The 20,555-nt window shown below is 39.3% G+C and overlaps 2 protein-coding genes across 4 annotated transcripts in view; both read left to right on the top strand.

Annotated features, from left to right (window-relative positions):
- Positions 1-2,628: 2,628 nt before the first annotated feature.
- On the top strand, positions 2,629-13,427 carry LOC117302530 (phenylalanine--tRNA ligase beta subunit-like). Its single transcript, XM_033786505.1, has 15 exons — positions 2,629-2,811; positions 4,441-4,496; positions 5,293-5,390; positions 5,728-5,857; positions 6,501-6,616; positions 6,899-7,007; positions 7,857-8,007; positions 8,353-8,485; positions 8,791-8,904; positions 9,400-9,506; positions 10,062-10,243; positions 10,800-10,892; positions 11,404-11,586; positions 11,822-11,909; positions 12,431-13,427. The coding sequence occupies exons 1-15, from the start codon at positions 2,754-2,756 to the stop codon at positions 12,580-12,582; spliced, it is 1,770 nt and encodes a 589-aa protein (XP_033642396.1). The 5' UTR covers positions 2,629-2,753; the 3' UTR covers positions 12,583-13,427.
- A 1,739-nt stretch (positions 13,428-15,166) lies between these two features.
- Positions 15,167-20,555, top strand: part of LOC117302416 (arf-GAP with coiled-coil, ANK repeat and PH domain-containing protein 2-like) — a 36,587-nt gene continuing 31,198 nt past the window's right edge. For all 3 annotated transcript variants that reach the window (XM_033786356.1, XM_033786355.1, XM_033786354.1), the window contains exon 1: positions 15,167-15,393. In XM_033786356.1, the coding sequence (XP_033642247.1) occupies positions 15,323-15,393 (71 nt within the window). In that variant the 5' untranslated portion in view covers positions 15,167-15,322. The remainder of the gene's footprint in view (positions 15,394-20,555) is intronic.

The raw sequence follows: 20,555 nt of genomic DNA, 5'->3' as shown, positions 1-20,555 counted from the left end.
GAGTTGTTGGCGCCTGCGATTATAGACGTGAAAATAAATGAAACTCAATCAAAACAACTATTTGTTTCCTCGTATTGTTATTAAAATGATTGTTTCAAATGTTCAGATGTATCTACCATGCGATCAAACGTTTTATTGTTAGTGACCTCTGAGTCGAGTTAACACCCATGGTAAACTTATCATGGCCATTAAAGACACTGGACACTATTGGTAATTGTCAAAGATCAGTCTTTTTACTTGGTGTATCTCAACATAATGCATAATTAACAAACCTGAGAAAATTATTTTGAGCTTGATTGGTCGTCGCAGTTGCGAGATAACTATGAAAGAAGGAAAAAAACACCCTTGTCACACGAATTTGTTTTGTGTGCTTTCAGATGCTTGATTTCGAGACCTCAAATTCTAAACTTAAGGCTTCTAAACTTAAGGTCTCGAAATCAAATTCGTGGAAAATTACTTCTTTCTCGAAAACTACGTTACTTCAGAGGGAGCCGTTTCTCACAATGTTTTATACTATCAACATCTCCCCATAACTCGATCGTTACCAAGTGAGGTTTTATGCTGATAATTATTTTGAGTAATTGCCAACTTGTGTCCACTGCCTTTAAGCTCCTCAAATTACCAGTTATTAATTTATAACTATAAAATTTGCACCTTTTGACTTTACGGGGTGTGAACTAAGAAAACATGTCATTCAACGTTAGCAATTTCACTGCAGAGGTCACAAAGTGGTACGTTATCCGATTGCCACCTTTTGGTATAACCATGGAGTGCATAATTTCAATCGACAGGGGAAAATATAATTTGTAATCATTTGAAGTCTAGTTCAAATACAACAGAAAATCCAGCTGTGTTGGTAAAAACAAAAATTCTGCGGAATGCGAAGGGGTCATTCAGAGTATTCAATGTTTCAAACAAAATGTAAAAAACGAATTTTTGTTTCCTCGAAATTTGGTGTGTATAGGCTATGATTGTGTTTGTGTGTTGTTTTTTTTTGTGGTGTTTTTTTAGTGGACAAGGCGGTAGTACGCCTACATAATGTATCGTAATAAAGGGTGACAAGCAAAACTAACGAGTTTTACACCATCTGGGACCGAGCTCTGGTTCCACCTAGTGCCATCAAGGGGTTACGATGGCTTCTCGATCATAACTATCATGACGTCAATCTCTCTTTCTGAACAGACAAAAAGAATTGTTTTCAGCTCTTTGACAACAAAAAGAAATGGCTGGAATACTTCCCAAAACCATCGTTAGAAGTAAACAATGCAGTTTGTTTAGGACTTCGTACAACCATGGAGGTAGAATTAGTCCTGAAAAAGTTCATGGTTTGACGCGCTTCCTGTAAGTGTAAGCATGGCAACTAACTTCCTGTGTGAATGATGTTTGGTGGTCCATTGGTCAATCAATTTGTTAGGAGGCGTTTATTAATTAATAACGACCAAAAATTTAAGCGCAAAACCTCAAGAGGTATTGTTACAACGGGCGACAGAAAGGAAGTGGAAACGGATTTCCCCTGTGCCTGTAATTTAAAGCCATTGGACCCTTTCGGTTCAAAAAAAAAAAAAGTTCACAGATTTACAAATAACTTACAGGGTTTACAGAAGGCAATGGTGAAAGACTTCTCTTGAAATATTATTATTCCATGAAATGCTTTACTTTATGAGAAAACAGCAAAACAATATAAATTCTCGTTAACGAGAATTACGGATTTATTTTAAACACATGTCATGACACGGCGAAACGCGCGGAAACAAGAGTGGGTTTTTCCGTTGTTTTCTCCCGACTCCGATGACCGATTGAGCCTAAATTTTCACAGGTTTGTTATTTGATATAGAAGTTGTGGTACACAAAGTGTGGGCCTTGGACAACACTGTTTACCGAAAGGGTCCAATGGTTTTAAAGACACTGGGCACATCGGTAATTGTCCAAAAAAACAGTCTTCTCACTCGGTGTATCTCAACATATGCATAAAATAATCATGGATGAATAAATAACCGTGAAATAACAAACTTGGAAAATTTTGAGCTCAATCGGTCGTCGAAACTGCGAGATAATAATTAAAGAAAAAACACCGTCTACACGAAGTACGGTGCTTTCGATGCTTGATTTCGAGACCTCAATTCTAAATCTGAGGTCTCGAAATCAAATTCGTGGAAAATTACTTCTTTCTCGAAAACTACGTAACATCAGAGGGAGCCGTTTATCACATTGTTTTATACTATCAACCTCTCTCATTACTCGTTATCAAGAAAGGTTTTAGTGATAATAATTTTTTTGAGTAATTACCAATTAGTGTCCATGCATTCGTACCTTCATGTTTATGTTTTGTTTCTCGTTTTTTAGAGGTATTACATTTAAATTTTCAATAAAGCCTTCCAGTTTTTACTAAAAATAATAAATCTCTTCAGAAATTGCAACATTGTGCAATACTAGATTACAGGGTAAGATTAGGGGGGGGGGGGGGGCTTAGGGCGGGCCCTTTTTCAGAATACCACAGCGCCCTCAAACGATCTGTTTTGTAAAGGCAGGCATGTTTTCAACCTTGTTCCCAGCTGAAGTTATTAAGCTCACTTCATGAGCTTTGTAACATGGGGTCGAGTAGACTATTACAAGGTTGATTGGGTTTCATCATCATTGCTCCATCATCAGCCACAGAACTGCCACATCTGCCGCACTGTTTTTCTGAAGAAAAGCTACTTTACTGTCTCACAGAGCGTAAAAACTTCGTTTTGGGGGCACAACTTGAGACGAAGATGCCTACGATAGCAGTTAAAAGAGATTTGCTTTTCGAAGCACTTGGAAGAACGTACAGTGAGTTTGGCATATTGTTTTTTTTCCTTCTAAATCTGTCGGTCATGTCGATCGGGATCGTCGGATCAAGTCACCCACAACACACAATGCAAAACAGATTCTAAAATATAAAAAGAAGAGTGACTAATAGTAATAACATAATGAGACACTTTTTTAGAGTGTATAATGTCAAAGTGGTATGTTGTACTTGTTGTACTACAAAGTAGACGAGCCGAGTGGTCTAGTCTAGCGTACCCTACTCATCTCTGCCTCTCTGGCATGCATAAAGGTTTATCGCGATTCAGAACTGCAATGCGTTGTGGGAAGGAATATGGGGCCGTTTCTATGCAGTTTACTACGACTGGCGCACGCAACGCCTATACCTTTGTGTGGGTTTAACAGCGCCCTCGTTTGATATTTTGCTATTCGCGTAGCCCTGCCTGCAATAACGGAGGAGTCCAACCTTGACCTGGGCTAGCATGCATGCTCACGAAGCTGTCTCTCTGTTCTGTGTGACTGTGTCTGTACGTCTGTTACCAAATCTAATGCATAGCTGGCCTCTGAACTTGGAATCTCTGTGAGTGAGCATTTCTGGGTCTGGATTTACGTAACACTCTTGGTGGAGTCAAGCACGTAGGGTTGGGTCTTAAAATTGTGGTTAAAATTAGTAATGCTGGATGATGTGCTCGAGAGCAGTTGTCTTGAAGGCTTTATTGTTGTTTGTTGTCTTGGATGGTAGTTTATATGTTGTACGGCTTGATCAGTTGAGAAAGAATCCGTAGGTCCACTTTTTGTTGCCACAATTTTCTGAATTGATGGCTAGCTGATCAGTAGATTGTGGGGCCAATCTATTCCGAGAACTATAAGGTGCCTTCTGCTATCGTCTCCAGAAGTCGTGGAGACGATAATAGCGGAACAAACCTCGTAATAACTAGAATAGAACTCAATGAGGAGTAGGTCCGAGCCTGCCTCATCATTAGCCCACCTTGTTGAGGGTTGAGCTGTTAATGGCTCCGCTTTTAACATCGGTCTCATCACTGTCACCATTGCAAGATTTGCCTGGTGCCCTGACTTCTCACGTCCAACAAGAGGAGAATCATTAAAACATGGCGGCGCCCAAGAACATGTCACGTTAAATGTAATTTTTGTACACGATTTTTTGGACCAATTTTCAAATCATCACATCTGGACGAAGTCATCATTTAGTAAGCCCTGTTATGTGTCATAGTAATTCCACAAACGTAAGGAATAAAATGAGGTATGTTGGAGTAGTATAGGACTTTTTTAAATGGGAGAAATTTGCAATCAAACTACCACGCATTTTGCGACCTTTGAAAACTTAGCGTTTAAGACATGTATTGAAGGTGGGCTATAATGGTGACAGTGATGAGACCGATGTTAAAAGCGGAGCCATTAACAGCTCAACAAGGTGGGCTACCTCATCATGAGTCTTGACACTTGTCCCTGAGCAAGACATTCATCTATCATGACCATGACAAATTGACATTGTTAAATAATAATGTTGGTCCGATGGGCTAGTTGTTGTTATGCGTGTAAATAGTGAACCCACTGCAGTACACTTACTTTAGTGAAAAGTAAATGAATGTAATATGATTTTGATTGTCATTTTGTCATCTTGATTATTTTCAGCTGATGAGGAGTTTGAAGAGTTATGCTTTGATTATGGTCTGGAGCTAGATGAAATTGTAAGTAACATGATAACTATCTATAGCCGCATGTAGACAGATCTTTAAGTAGGATTTGAAACTTTGCATGGTGGAAATTGACGATATGGAAAGGTTTGCGGTAACAACATGTAATGACTATCTCTAATGAGTTGGGGTGGTTCTAAAAAAGAAACGTTGGTTTAACTCGACGTTTCAATCAGTATGCTCTGGTAGTCTTCTGGAGAAAGGTTTCTGACTTCAGGTTTAGACAGATCTTCTTTGCTGTACACTAGATACAGAGTCGTAGACATGTCTGAGGGGGTCCACCATTCCAGGACAGAACATTGTCCCATGATTCAAATATTACCCATCACGCTGGATTACCATTCTATGGCAGTATTAATTTGTTATACTTCACTGAGGCAACAAAGGCAATTGCCTCCATGGTTATTGCCTTGGTGCCCTTAAAAAAGCTCCAGTAGAAATTTACCATTTCCTCATAGGGTGCCCTTTACCAAGGAGAAAATGCCTTAGTGCCCTTGCCCTTTCAAACACGAAGCATACTTCTGAGCTGCTGTTACGGTCTGGGTTTTTGCCTTCCAGTAGTAATTGAATACTGCTGGCATATTTGGGCTGGTACCTCAACTTGTCATTTATCAATGCTTGACAGTGCTCAGCGATGCATTGCAAAATTAGTTGGTCATGACGTTTTGGTGCCCTGTAGTTCTTTCATACAACTCATTAATTGCACTGTTGAAAGCTTGTAACATCGGAAAAAGGTAGATGTCGATACATTCTTTGCTTCTGGATGATATTTTATCTCTTTTATTCACAGACATCAGAGAGGGCCATGATAAGCAAAGAGCAGGGTGCAGACAAAGCAGAGGGTGCCTCGGACGTTGTCATCTACAAAGTGGACGTCCCTGCAAACAGGTGCGTGTGCCCTAGAGCAAGTTGGGACAAGGAACCGTGATTGACCGTTGCTTGATGGCTGCGGATACTCACAAGCAATTTTAGCCCAAAGCGCTGTTTCGAATCTAGTGACAAGACTTTTTAGGCATAGGTTTCTCGGGGTATTTCCTGGTTTCAGGATTGTTTTTTAATATCTCCTTGAGCCATTCAATTTTCTTGAAAGAAGTGAAACATATTTGCCAAAGGGAAAAAGAAATAGTCCACAAGGCCACCGGGTCCAATGGGAGGACTTCAAGGGATCAACCAGTGCAGTTTCACAGTTTTAAGTAACTACTAAATTGTATTCTTAAATCTTCAGGTATGATCTTCTTTGTCTTGAAGGCTTGGCCCAAGCCCTCCTCGTCTTCCTGCAGAAGATTAAACATCCTCGATACGTCGCAACTCCTCCGGCCGATGGCAATCTCCAACGCATCATCATTAAACCCCCCGTAAGTAAGATTGCAATCTTCGGTTCACAGGAAAACACAAGCTTAGATACATTCCTGGACCCAATTTCATAGAGCTGCTAAGCACAAAGATTTGCTTAGCATGAAATTTTTGCCTTCATAAAAACAGGACTTCCAACCAAATTTCCATGTGGTTTTCAGGATTTAAGCAAACAACAGCTGAATACCAGTAACAGGCAATATGCATCAAATGGATTTTTTTTTGGTAATCCTGTCTTTATCAAGGAAGAAATTTCATGCTAAGCAAAGTTTTGTGCTTAGCAGCTCTATGAAATTGGGCCCTGATACTTTGTTCTTGTATAAAGGCAAGGCAGTTCACCTTACTAAAGACACTGGACACTATTGGTAGATGAACTCAATTGGTCGTCAAATTTTCACAGGTTTGTTATTTTATGCACTTGTTGAGATACACCAAGTGAGAAGACTGCTCTTTGACAATTACCAATAGTGTCTAATGTCTTTAACTGATTTCTCCTGACACACTTAATGAATGCAGCCCGAATTTTCACAGGGTTGTTATTTTGTGTACAGTCGATCAAACAAAAAATGAAAACTGTACTTGCAACTATTTTGCCAGCTCTACCAATCCTGTATGATAACTTTCAATGCTGACTTTGTTCAACAGACAGCTCGTGTGAGGCCATTTGTTGTGGGCGCAGTGCTCAGAGACTTAACCTTCACCCAAGAAAATTACAAGAGTTTTATTGATCTTCAAGACAAATTGCATCAAAACATTGGCAGGTCAGTCACCAAAACAATACTGTACTCTATTTTCCTAACATTTTAATAATAATAATAGCAATAATAATTGTGGCTTCTTATAAAGCGCACATGTTCGTCACTCAGTGGCGCTCCTGGCGCTGAAACATACCGTATTTTCCATTGATATTTCTCGGTTTTACCCATAACTCCAATGTGTGTAAAAGTACTGTACACTCAGTACATTATTAAACCCTGTGAAAAAAAATCCACGGTTGATTAAAAGTTTAAATGTGCAGTTTGTCTCTCTTGCTCTGCCCGCAGGAAACGAACTCTAGTTTCCATTGGAACACATGACTTGGATACAATTGAAGGTCCCTTCTACTACGACGCTCTGCCTCCTGATGAAATCAGATTCATTCCACTCAACCAGGTAAGATTAGATAACGGACCCGCCATTAAAGGGATTGGGTACTTTTTGTCTGACACAAAGCACAAAAGTCTCCACACATTTAAATAAAACTTACACGGTTTAAAGGGAAGGTACACGTTTGGTAATTACTCAAAACAAATATTAACTTAAAAACTGACTTGGTAACGAGCTTCGGAGAGCTGTTGATAGTATAAAAAATTGTGAGAAACAGCTCCCTCGTTTTTTTTTTGGCCTCTAGAGGGCACTGTTCGTTTGTGAATGAGATCCTATGGGCAGATTCATATTAGTTTTAGACAGTGTCACTCGGGTCATTCATAAAAATAACCGGATCTAATTTAAAGATGGCGATTTGCTTTTTTTTTTTTTTCGTGATTGACTCTACGTGAAGGAAAACTTTCACACAGGTGAACAAATTATGTCAGAAATGTCATTGTTTTAACTCTTCACGGAGATGAGCATAGTTAAATACTTTATTAATGTTGTTTAATGCTGTCTTATTAGAAGTTTCATAAGGATTCAGACAAAACATTCCTATCAGTTGTTGCCCGACGTCCGCGGATAATAGGAATATCCGGTTACTTGGTTGTAATTACAGGACTATCCGGTTTATAAATAGGTATTCGCGCCCCTTGTGGATATCCGGTTAAGAAAAAAAAAGGCATTCGCGTTTACGGATAGGAAAACATATTCGCCATTAACCGGATATTTGAATTGTTTGCCCATGCCTAATGCTTATGTTGGGATACACCAAGTGAGAAGACTGGTCTTTGACAGTTACCAAACGTGTACCTTCTTTTTTTTTTCAAAGGACCAACTATCGTGTCTGTAATAACTTTGGTATCTTAACAGACAAAAGAGTTATCGGCCGTGGAACAGATGGAGCTATTTGCGAAGGATAGTCACCTTCGTCATTATCTGCCGATCATCAGAGACAGTCCTGTGTACCCCATCATCTATGACAGTAAGAAGACAGTCTTATCGATGCCTCCAATCATCAATGGTAAGAACCAAGAGCAAATATATTTATTTATTTATTTTGTTGTTTATGCAAGTTGCCAGACACACAAGGCCTGTACTGGGCCCAATTTCATGGCTCTGCTTACCGTAAGCACAGAATCAGCGCTTATGGAAGCAGGGAATTCTGTGCTTACGACAGGCATATTTCACGGGTTAGTGGCGATCTGGCTTCTTATTATTGGGTCTTATATCTCAAACTTCGTCCCACTCCTTGCAGTAATAATACCTGACGCTTTGTATCCTTTGGCAAAAGGCGCGTTATAAATACGGTTATTATTATTATTGCATTTTTAGAACTCTTTTTTCTGTGGTTATTTTGTTGACACAGGGGACCATTCTAAAATCAGTCTGGCCACCAAGAACGTCCTGATTGAGATCACAGCCAAGGATCTAACTAAAGCTCAGATTGTTTTAGATATCATTGTCAGTACATTCAGTCAGTACTGCTCTAAACCACACAGGTGAGTCAAGTCAACCTCAATGCCGTGAGATCTTTATTTAAAGGTAGTGGACACTATTGGTAATTACTCAAAGTAATTATTGTCATAAAATATCACTTGCCTGGTGCATGTTTCCCTTCATCCTATGATCTGCCATCTTTTAAGAAGAATATCAATTCCTACCTTCAGTTCCACTGAGTTTCTGCATTTCTATATTTTCTTCCTTGTAGCCCTTTACCTAGAGTGGATTTTAGCCTTGTTTCGGGCGAACTTGCATACAACAAAAGAAAAAAGTTGTGACTAATTTTTGTTGTTGATGTTGACAGTATCGAGAGTGTTGAAGTTACTCATATACATGGTTCCAAGGTGATGTACCCAACGTTGCACTATAGACACGAGCAGCTACCAGTGGAACTTATCAACAACAGGATCGGTATCAAGTAAGTCAAAAGTCTAGGACCAAGTAAGTCAAAAGTCTAGGACCAAGTAAGTCAAAAGTCTAGGACCAAGTAAGTCAAATGTCTAGGACGAAGTAAGTCAAAAGTCTAGGACCAAGCAAGTCAAAAGTCTAGGACCAAGCAAGTCAAAAGTCTAGGACCAAGTTAGTAAAATCTAGGACCAAGTAAGTCAAATCTAGGACCAAGTAAACCAAGTCTAGGACTAAGTAAGTCCTTTAGGGACACAAGTGTCATGAACTTGAGCAACTTCTCTTTAACTGGCACTCATAGCGATAAATGTTTCTTATAAGCCTTTCTTTGAAGCATTTTTTAAGAATTTATTATTTCACTGTTGGACTTTGGAATTTGGAATCTAAATTTGTTTTATCTTTGATTACCTTCAATCTGGCATTACAACTTGGCTCATCCAATTGTCACATTGATGTGAGTGGGATTCGAACCTTTTCCAATAATCTGTTTGTTCATTGTGTGTCTCAGGGAGGATGCTGATGCAGTCGCTAGCCTTCTTACCAGGATGTGTCTCAGCAGTGAGGTCATCGACAACAAGAAACGACTCGTAGTTGAAGTTCCTCCCAACAGGGCTGATATCCTTTTGATACCCCTTCCCCCAAAATTGGTGCAAACACCAAAGTAACACCAGAAAAAACTAACTAATTAAACACCAATCTACACCCATACAACACCAGATAAAACCCCGCCCATTAAAATAAAATCAACACCCACGTACCACCAGATAAACACTGTCCTCCATGCTCAAAATCCCATGAAAACACCAACAAACTCTACACAAACACAACCACTGGAACTCATTAACCCAGATCTGTACCCCTACTAACACCTAACCAACACTAGAGAAAACCCCACCAATTTAAACCGCAGTCAACACCCACACAACACCAGATAAACAATCCTCCATGCGCAAAACCTGCAAAAAACACCTAAGGAACACCAAACAAACTCTGCATAAACACCTCCACTGGATCTCATTAACCCAGCTCTGTACCCTTACTAACACCAGAGAAAACCCCACCCATTAAAAACCCAATCAACACCCACACAACACCAGATAAACACCGTCCTCCATGTTCAAAACCTGCAACAAAACACCATGAGAACACTCCTTAACACACCCTGCTCACATGTTATCCATGCGTGTGATGTCATCGAGGATGTTGCCGTTGCCTATGGTTTCAACAATCTAGTAGAGCGCATCCCTCAGACCAACACCATCGCCAATCAACTACCTATCAACAAACTGACCGATCTACTTAGACCGGAGATGGCTGCGGCGGGATTCACCGAAGTCCTGACCTTTGCCCTTGTAAGTCAGATCCATTCATTCGTAAATGGTTTATTCTTCAAAAACAAATTTCCCATGGTGACCAATGGTCAAATTACAGGAAAGTATACAGAGAATACACACTTTTAAAAAGAAGAAAACAATTACACAATTACAAAATTGAGACTACAAAATTGGTTTAGGAGAGGAAATATTAACAATAAGTTAAACAAAATTGTTTGAAAAATAGTGAAATAGTATTCTGGATAACAATTTTGTAGGCGCAGCCCAGTGAAACCTTGAGGCAATCTTAAGAAAGTAAGAAAACAAACTTAACAAGTGCATAAAAAAGCCGCATACTAATATACAGAACCCAGAGGATATGCCATTTGTGAGTTAGATTTGAATAAAGTACTTTACAATGACTTGCTTATTCACAAGTTACCGTTTACATTTGAATTTCTCAGACTATGTTTATTCTATCAACAGCTCTCCAGTTTTATATGCTAACAATTATTTTGAGGTAATTACCAATAGTGTTCAGTGCTTTTAAGGGATGACTTTTTTTATTTAAGGGTATTCTTTTACTTTCTTGCAGTGCTCAAAAGAGGACATCTCAGAGAAGCTGGGGAAGGACATGTCGACCACCAACGCAGCAGTCATCTCCAATCCTAAAACTCTAGACTTTCAGGTTAGTAACTCCTCATCAAGACCCTTGGTTTCCTATAAGGATCGTTAAGGTTTCCAGGGTCTAGTTTCATAAAGCTGGTAAGCCCAAAAGATTGCTAAGCACAGGAAAATGTTGCTTAGTAGAAATTGGTTACCAAGCCAACTGCCCTGTAATTGCAGTATAAGCAAATTGATTTTTAAAATTGTCAGTTTAACAGCTTTACAATGCAGATATGGTTCTATCAATTTTTACAATCATGGCTTATGAACATTTTCATGGAGCTGCTTAAGCACAAAATTAGCTAGCCACAGCAAAATAATTCACCAGATCAAGGTTACCAGCCAAAAAACAATGTTACATGTACCATCTGTGACGGTATTTCAGGACAAAAGACTCATTTAGCTTGATCGCATCACAAATGCCGGCAGCTCTGGCTGTAGACCACTCGCCCACGACATGCTATATTCTCAAAGGACTCAAGGTGGCCAGATAATCATTTCTCTGACCCTCATCCTTCTGTTTTCCTCTACAGGTGGCGCGTACCTGTTTACTTCCAGGCGTCTTGAAGACAATCAGCAACAATCGTAAGATGCCCCTTCCCATCAAGGCCTTTGAGATCTCCGACATCATTATAAAAAACCCGAAGATGGACGTCGGCACTGAGAATCACCGACACCTCTGTGCCGTGCATTACAATAAGACACCTGGATTTGAGGCAAGTTTTTCCGTGGGTTGTTCCTTCAATGCTAGGCCCCTTCTAGAGTAAATTAATCCTGTCGCAGGTCAATACATCACACACATGCCCCGGACGTTGTAGCTTAGAATCTTTACTGGACCAAGTTTTTATTTACCAGACCTTGTTTTTATTTACAAGACCTTTTTTTGTTTAAAAGAGACTAGATTCAAAATGAGGACACGTACATGACTATTTGATTGTTTTATCTGAACAGGTTATCCATGGTCTGCTGGATCGGACGATGCAACTTCTGCAGGTTCCATTTTCTAAGGAAGACGGCTACTTCTTACGAGCAGTGGAAGGTAAGGAGATTTTAAGTTTTGTCCCCATTGTCAGAAGATAAAGAGAAGGAAATTTAGACTTGATGTATTCATTCAGTCAAGCCGACATTAAAGGCACTGGACACCTTTGGTAATTGTCAAAGACCAGTATAGATCCTATGCACAACGCGCAGCGCATATACACGGGCGTCTCCTGTCCGCCATTTTTTGTGCTAAACGTGCACCAAAGGAATGGACTTCCCCAAAAAGGCAGAAATGGTAGACACACATTGTTCGGAGGTGCATGATTTGACACACAAATTGGCGGACAGGAGACATGCGTGTTTGTGCGTAGCGCGTTGTGAATAGGGTCTATTCTCACTTGGTGTATCCCAACGTCATGTGCATAAAATAAAAAATCTGTGAAAATTTGGATTTGCAAATGGTCATTGAAGTTTCAAGAAATTAATGAAAGAAAATTTCACACAAAACTTCTTTAAATTGTTAATAAAAGTTGTGAAGAGATTTTAATGATGTAATATTTATTTTTTTTTCCACGACAGACGCGACATATTTCTCCGGACGGTGTGCAGACATCGTCGTCAAGGGAACAAGCATCGGCCGTTTGGGCGTCCTCCATCCGAAAGTCTTGACGAAATTTGAGCTGACCAATCCCTGTGCAGCGATAGAAATCACAATCGAACCTTTCCTATGATTGGTCGTCAGTTTTACTTTAAAATATTTTATTGAGATTATGGTCACATATTGCATAGTAATATTAAGAGAACATGGTATGTTAGGGTATATTCTGTGGTAAAGCGTAACAGTAGGAGGGTTGACTTTATACTTGGTATAACATGCACCACATGATCAGTGCAGGCTGGCATAGTTTATCTACCAATCAAAACCACAGTGGACGATATTGAATGGTCAGACGGTAGGAGGGTTGACTTTATACTTTGTATAGCACACACCACATGATCATTGCAGGCTGGCATAGTTTATCTATAATTCAAAACCACAGTGGACGATATTGAATGGTCAGACAGTAGGAGGGTTGACATTATACTTGGTATAGCATTTACCACATAATATCATATTGCAGGCTGGCATAGTTTATCTATCATTCAAAACCGTAGTGTACGATACTTGATGGTCAGACAGTAGGAGGGTTGACTTTATACTTGGTATAGCATTCACCAATCACCACATGATATCAAATTGCAGGCTGGCATAGTTCATTCAAAACTACAATATTGAATGGTCAGACAGTAGGAGGGTTGACTTTGTAGCATTTAGGAGAGTCACCCCAGATATCATAATTGCATTTCATCTGGTTAATAGAATTGGTAATTCAATATTAATCATGCACCGGTATGTCTATGATGATAATGTAAATATAATGGGATTTTAATTCAATAAAAATGCATCACTAAAACAAATGACCCTCTCGATACGCCAGTTGAGACTATGGAGTACGGTTGGTGTCTTTAAAGGCAGTGGACACTATTGGTAATTACTCAAAATAATTATCAGCTTAAAACCTCACTTGGTAACGAGTAATGGGGAGAGGTTGATAGTATAAAACATTGTGAGAAACGGCTCCCTCTGAAGTGACGTAGTTTTTCGAGAAAGAAGTAATTTTCCACGAATTTGATTTCGAGACCTCAAGTTTAGAACTTGAGGTCTCGAAATCAACCATCTGAACGCACACAAGTTCGTGTGACAAGGGTGTTTTTTCTTTCATTATTATCTGGCAACTTCGACGACCAATTGAGCTCAAATTTTCACAGATTTGTTATTTCATGCATATGTTGAGATACACAAAGTGAGAAGACTGGTCTTTGACAATTACCAATAGTGTCCACTGTCTTTAATGGGACGGCTACTCTATGTTCCGATACCAGGGGTAGAAATTAAGTGTACTTTCTTGGTAGTCGGCAGGGCTAGTCACCCAGAATAGTTAGTTGCCCTGATGAGATTTTGGTAGCCTGAAAAACACTCTATGTCTTGAGTCACAACACAAGTTGGTCACCAAAAGTGTTTCATTTTACAAGACCATCAGCACAGTTCATTATTGTTTGTGATGTTGATTGTTGCATTATTTTTCCACTAGCCCGCCGGGCTATCAAACTGGATAAATGAGTAGCCTGGCTGTAAATCTGGTAGTCCTAGGCTAGCGGGCTAGTGGCAATTTTGACCCCTGCGATAACCCCTATGTTCCGACACCATGTTCCGACACCCCTATGTTCTGACGCCCCTGTTCCGAGACCCCTATGTTCTAATAGTGCCTCATGATTTGCACACTTACCGGTACAAGGTTTCCTCAGTAACAAGTCTAATACAGACAATGTACGGGTCTGGCCAGGTAGATATAAATACACTTTTGGGATACTGAAGGGGAGCTCATTTTGGTTAAGGGTTAGGTTGTTCTTAAGGTTACAGGTAGGATTAGGGACTCGTATATTAGGGGTGTGAATGAACATTGGTGCATAACCGAGGAGTTCTATCAAAACACAAGGTTAAGACTCTGTACAAATATTTTAAAAGCAGAAAAATAAACACAATGTAATGAGTAAACACAACTCCAAGTGTAAATTTCAATGCATATAATAATAGTCATGACACCCCCTCCCCACCCCTTCCCACGTTTGTCGACCTAGTAAATGAAAAGACACGTGCTCTTTTTTCTCTCATTGTTTGGAGTTATACAACTGAGAAAGCACTCTCGATCTAAAGGTCCTTTAAAAAAAAAAACGCTCACACACAACCCATTGCTAGCCAGTACTGTTGATATTTGGCCAAGATTCACTTTTTTTTAATGCTTTGCAATTATGAGAGGAAGGGAGATGACCAATTCAAATTTATGATGTACCTGCTCATTTCCAGAAGATGGACATTTTTATCTTTTTACAATTTTCCAATGGCGAGTCATTTTTGCAATGACTCACTCCTCATGGGAGTCAGAAAAAGTCTCTAACCTCACATTAGAATGGTGTAAATTACCATTGTATTCGATACACTTCCGTGGTCAAATTTGTCAACATCCAAAACATCCGATATGCCCGAATTTACAAAGTAAATTATATCATGTCATTACATTGTTTTTGTGAAGTCATCCACATGATTTATGCATCAAATGCACGAAGGAAGACTAGCTGGACTTGTCAATTGAGGGCGCTATATTAATTTGGGCGGCAGAGTATTATTTGTGTGGTTCCCGACTCGCTTTTAGTTTTACAACGATCTTTATGCGATCTATAAATCTGCAACCATGCTTAAAATAATGTCGACACGGATTCACAAGCAATTTTTCACACTTTGACTTTGTGCATGCGTAACTCGCATCGTTTCTCCAAACACTTTAAATAATACAACAATCTCCCTATTATATAGAGAGTTAAAGCTTTATGCGGCAGGATCCTGAAGAATATTCCCCCGGTGTCAGGAGCTGAATGAGTGTGGTCGGTATCATGAAACCCAATGTGACCTTCGAAGAAGCGCTGAAAGATTCTCCAAATTTTAGGTGAGTGTTGCATGCAGCTGTGTGATTGTAAGAACGGGACCCTCCCACTTTTTGTAGTCAACTTTTTTATTTTATGCCATATTCTCTCCTCCAAAATCGTATGTCTGAAGGCGTCTAACGACTGAAGGCCTTCGTTTTTGAAAGGGCGGGGGCACCAAGTAACTTTCTCCTTGTTGAAGGGCCAAACCTTTTCAAATAAATAATATTATTATTTTAAAATACTAATATATTTTATAAATTTAAGTCTTAACATGCTTAGTTTTAGTATTAAAATTAATAATAATAATAATCAATAAAATAAAACTGCATTTCTAGACTGCTAAAAAACCTCCAAAAGAAAGTCTGGAATAACATAACCGCACCGACAGACAACCAAAAGAATAACTATGATAGTATGTATCGATGAATTTAAACAGAATTTTTTTTAAAAGAGTCTTGAAACTTGAGATAGTGGTACTGGTAGCTTGTTGTTTGATCATGTTCCATAAAGGAGATTGTTCCATAAAGATGACGTGCAGAAAATTTAAAACTACGCTGACCAATGTTTGGGTGGCAATATTATTATTAGGGATTGAATTGTGACATTTTTGTGAAGTTTCTGGACTGGAGCATTTTAAGGGCACCAGGGCCAAGGCAATGACAGGGGCGTCATGGAGGGCATCATAATCATATTGCCTCTGTGAAGTATAATCAGGCCAGTCTGCGCAGCCATCTGGCCATTGGAGAATCCCTGGCCTTGGGCATGTTAAGAATAGGGTCTTCACTCGGCTGCCTCATTCAACTTAAAGCCATTGGACCCTTTCGGTTAAAAAAAAAAAAAACAAGTTCACAGATTTACAAATAACTTACAGGGTTTACAGAAGGCAATAGTGAAAGACTTCTCTTGAAATGTTATTCCATGAAATGCTTTACTTTTTGAGAAAACAGCAAAACAATATAAATTCTCCTTAACGAGAATTACGGATTTATTTGAAACACATGTCATGACATGGCGAAACGCGCGGAAACAAAGGTGGGTTTTTCCGTTGTTTTCTCCCGACTCCGATGACCGATTGAGCCTAAATTTTCACAGGTTTGTTATTTGATATAGAAGTTGTGGTACACAAAGTGTGGGCCTTGGACAACACTGTTTACTGAAAGGGTCCAGATGGCTTTAATTATGACCAAAAAGAAAACCTTAATATCACTCGCAAAGACTGATTGCAAGTTAGACTTATTTGGGATTTTCTTTTACCTTTTTGAGTCAAACTCAAATCCTTCAATTGACACAGTCCCAATTCTTCAGTTCTAACTAAAATTCTATGAATCTAAATTGCCAAAAACAAAGTGTGAAGGATTCAGAATCAGGGGTCATGCCCTAACACAGTAACATCAGCAAGTGCTGATCACCAACCAAAACATGACACAGGGACAGGGTTAGTTGCTATATTAATTTTGGTTTTTACCCATACACCGATGTGTGTTAGCACTGTATACTCAGTACTTTCCCGAGTCCTGTGAAAAAATATCACAGGCATATTACTCGGGTGGGATTCGAACCCACGACCCTTGCAATTCTAGAGCAGTGTCTTACCAACTAGACTACCGAGGTTGCCCGGTAGCTAGAGGCAGTTCGAATCCTATGTTTTTCCTAGGGTCGTGGGTTCGAATCCCACCCGAGTAATATGCCTGTGATATTTTTTCACAGGACTCGGGAAAGTACTGAGTATACAGTGCTAACACACATCGGTGTATGGGTAAAAACCAAAATTAATATTCTTTGTCCCCGATGCAAATTTAACATCTATTATAGGGTTAGTTGCGATAACATAACCCTCCTCCCGACTAGGACAGGGTCAGGCCAGATCTAAAGCCCAAACAATGCGGTGTGGAGTGACAAAGGTCATCCCATAGTCCATAGAAAGTAAAAGAGAATAATGAGAAATTAAGCCACTTGCTCTGTTGACACTAATAGAATAGAATGATAATAATAAATTTTATATCGCGCTATACACGTCGGACGAAGGGCATCTCTTCAAAAGCGCTTCCAATATTATAACCCATGCCGTCGATTCCACCAAACTCTTCCTAACTTAGGATTAATCATTGGACTTAAGAAAGGTTCAGTTCCGAATCCAAATACGTAGGGCGCATTGAACCCGTCCTGAGTTAGGAGGGTTTATACTTGTCCCAACTCGAGATAGGATTAATCCAGAGCGTTTTGTGAAATTGACTGCTGGTCATTGGGCCAATTACAATGTATTTCATTCATCAAAGTATCTGAGCTCCCTGGGGGAGCCTGTGCAACAAATATGCGCTACTTAGCTACATGTATATCTGCCCTCACAGGTACCCATTTAGAAGCAATTATAGTGTCTTGCTCAGGTACAAAAGTGTAACAACCGGGACTCAAACCCACACTCTGCTGAACAGAAAAACCAGAGTTTGAGTTCGATGCTCTTATGAAAATCTGCTGGGCCATAACACCCCAAACTGCCCAGTCTACATGGTGTGGATACAAATATGACATGAAAATTGGAGAAAGGCTGGAAATAAAGTATAAAGTGGTGTATTTCTGGTGTACATTTTGTTTTAAAACACTTGAGTAAATAACTTAATTACGGCTTTCTAGAGACAAAAAACAAACCATATCAATTTACTAGGCTTTCTCATGTATATAAAAAAATGTAGTCGATCAAACTTTTTACTCATTTATCTCAAAATGGTCTATTTTGACAAACAGGGCCGCCATGTAATAAACAAATGAAACAAAAAAGTGAAACATGTACAACACTGCAATCATATATTTTTAAAGTGCGAAAGTGAATGGAATCTCACTTGTGCCGAAAGTCAACATCATAGAAATTAACTTTTGAAAGAGGATGTAAGAACATGTTTATTACTAAAATAAAATAAAAATGTGGGTAAATATTTTGTTATCTCACGAAAATAAGAGGTGGCTCTGAAAAGGCTCTTTGAAAAAGAGTTCACTTCTAAGGTATTCAAAAAATGTTCAATCTGAAAAATGTTTCATGCAGAAACTTTTCTGTATTCAAATTATGGATTATTCTTTAAAAGTGTGATGGACAATACTGCTCCAGATTTTTTAGCGTCGGCAATATCTTTAAAAGAAATGCTAACCATGAACTTTTCACAGGGAGTTTATTATGATGGGATTAAAGCCATTGGACACTATTAGTAAACAGTATTGTCCAAGGCCCACACCTGTGAAAATTTAGGCTCAATTGGTCATCGGAGTCGGGAGAAAATAACGGGAAAACACACCCTTGTTTCCGCACGTTTCGCGTGCTTTCATGTGTTTAAAATAAATCTGTAATTCTCGATATCGAGAATTTATATTGTTTTAATGTTTTCTCAAAACGTAAAGCCTTTCATGGAATAATATTTCAAGAGAAGTCTTTTACCATTACTATTTGTTAACCCTGTAAGTTATTTGTAAATCTGTGAACTTTTAATTTTTGTTCTGTTCAGAAAATGTCCAACGGCTTTAAACGGTTCATTCTTGGACTATGTCGACATTTCACTCTGTCATTTTTATCCAAAATAAATACATTTAAATATTTATATTAACTTATTTACTCTAAATAGAAATAAATTACTTTGGAGTTGCCAAATCTAAAACAAAAGTTTTGATTGGATTTGACGTCAGAGAACTAACATGACTCCACCCTGCAGAAAATAAAACTGATAAAGTGATGCTAAGTTTAAATAAACATTTGGCAATCAGAGGAACGTGCAATTAGGACAGGAGCTATGTTGATATTATATAGTGACATGTGTTACACTAAACCACAGGAAGCTGTCATCCTGTTTCCTTGCTATTGATACATTGTGATATGGCATTACAGCAATTGATGCATCCAGAATTGTCTAATCGTGGTCTGCCATTGACACAACAACGAAAAAGAAGTGTTAGTTGTAGTGTAGCTGTCAAATGTTTGAAGAGAGAAGTCAGCTTACATGTAATGCAGCTCTGTGGTTTCTGTCCTTGCCTGTCACCTCTGTGGACCCCGGTTCGATACCCCAGACCTGATGCTTCAGGCCTGATACATCAAGGAGGCAACAAAGGCGATTGCCTCCATGCCCCCTGGTCACTGCCTTGGTGCCCTTGAAATGCTCCAGTAGAAATTTACAATTTCCTCATCGGGTGCCCTTTACCAAACAGAGAAAATGCCGTGGTGCCCTATTACCCTTTCAAAAAGTAAGCATAAAGGCCTGATGTCAAGATCAGAGCCTTCAGTGGATTCGGTTTTTCAGTCCCAACCTGACTGCATGGTGGGTTTTCCCCCTATAAAGAGTTTTTTTCCCACTTCTAAAACTGAAATTTCTTCTTAAAAAAAAATTGGTGTGATGTTTCCATTAGGATGCTTTGCCGACTAAAATTCAGATTCACACTTTGGTCACATCTAATGTAGACTTGACTCAAGTCTGACTCTTTCATTATGGTCTATTAATGCATAGGGCATGAATGAAATTATGTCTAAGGCAGGCCTGTATGCTTCATTTTTTAAAGGGCAAGGGCACCAAGGACATTTTCTCTTTGGCAAAGGGCACCCTATGAGGAAATTGTAAATTTCTACTGGAGCATTTAAAGGGCACCAAGGCAATGGCAAGGGGCAACGGAGGCAATCGCCTCTGTTGCCTCTTTGAAGTATCAGGCCTGCTAAGGGCAACCTCTGTGTACTGTAGTGCCAATTTAGAACAAGGAGTGTGACTTTTTATAGCCAGCAGGCCTTGAAATACATACATACAGTATGTAACATCAGCACCTACAGCAATTGCTGTGGTGTTCTACTTTTGCTGTGGTGCCCTTTGCAGCGTTCAAAATACAAAATTTTCCTCACAGAAGTGCCCCCCCCCCCTCCCCAACTGCTTACCAGAGAAAAATGTCTGCGCCCCACCGAAAGAAATTCAACGCATATATAGCAGCCATGAATGCTATGTCAGGGATGAGATTGTTCAGACTTTCATTGGCTGAATTCAGACTTTTTATGTCGACCTGGTGAAGAAAATCAGACAATATTTGTTTTCCCAAATAACGAAATTCTGCTCATTTGTCTACTTCTCTAGGATAGTGCTTTGGATACTGTTTCCAGAAGCTCCTTGGAATCTATAACCCATGGGTTACCAAACGGTAGAAATGCCATCATTTCAACATACCT

Source organism: Asterias rubens, chromosome 18 (assembly GCF_902459465.1).
Source record: "Asterias rubens chromosome 18, eAstRub1.3, whole genome shotgun sequence".
In the NCBI taxonomy this organism is placed as follows: Eukaryota; Metazoa; Echinodermata; class Asteroidea; order Forcipulatida; family Asteriidae; genus Asterias; species Asterias rubens.
The sequence above is the reverse complement of the archived record's forward strand: the minus strand, read 5'-3'. Positions and strand labels throughout refer to the sequence as shown.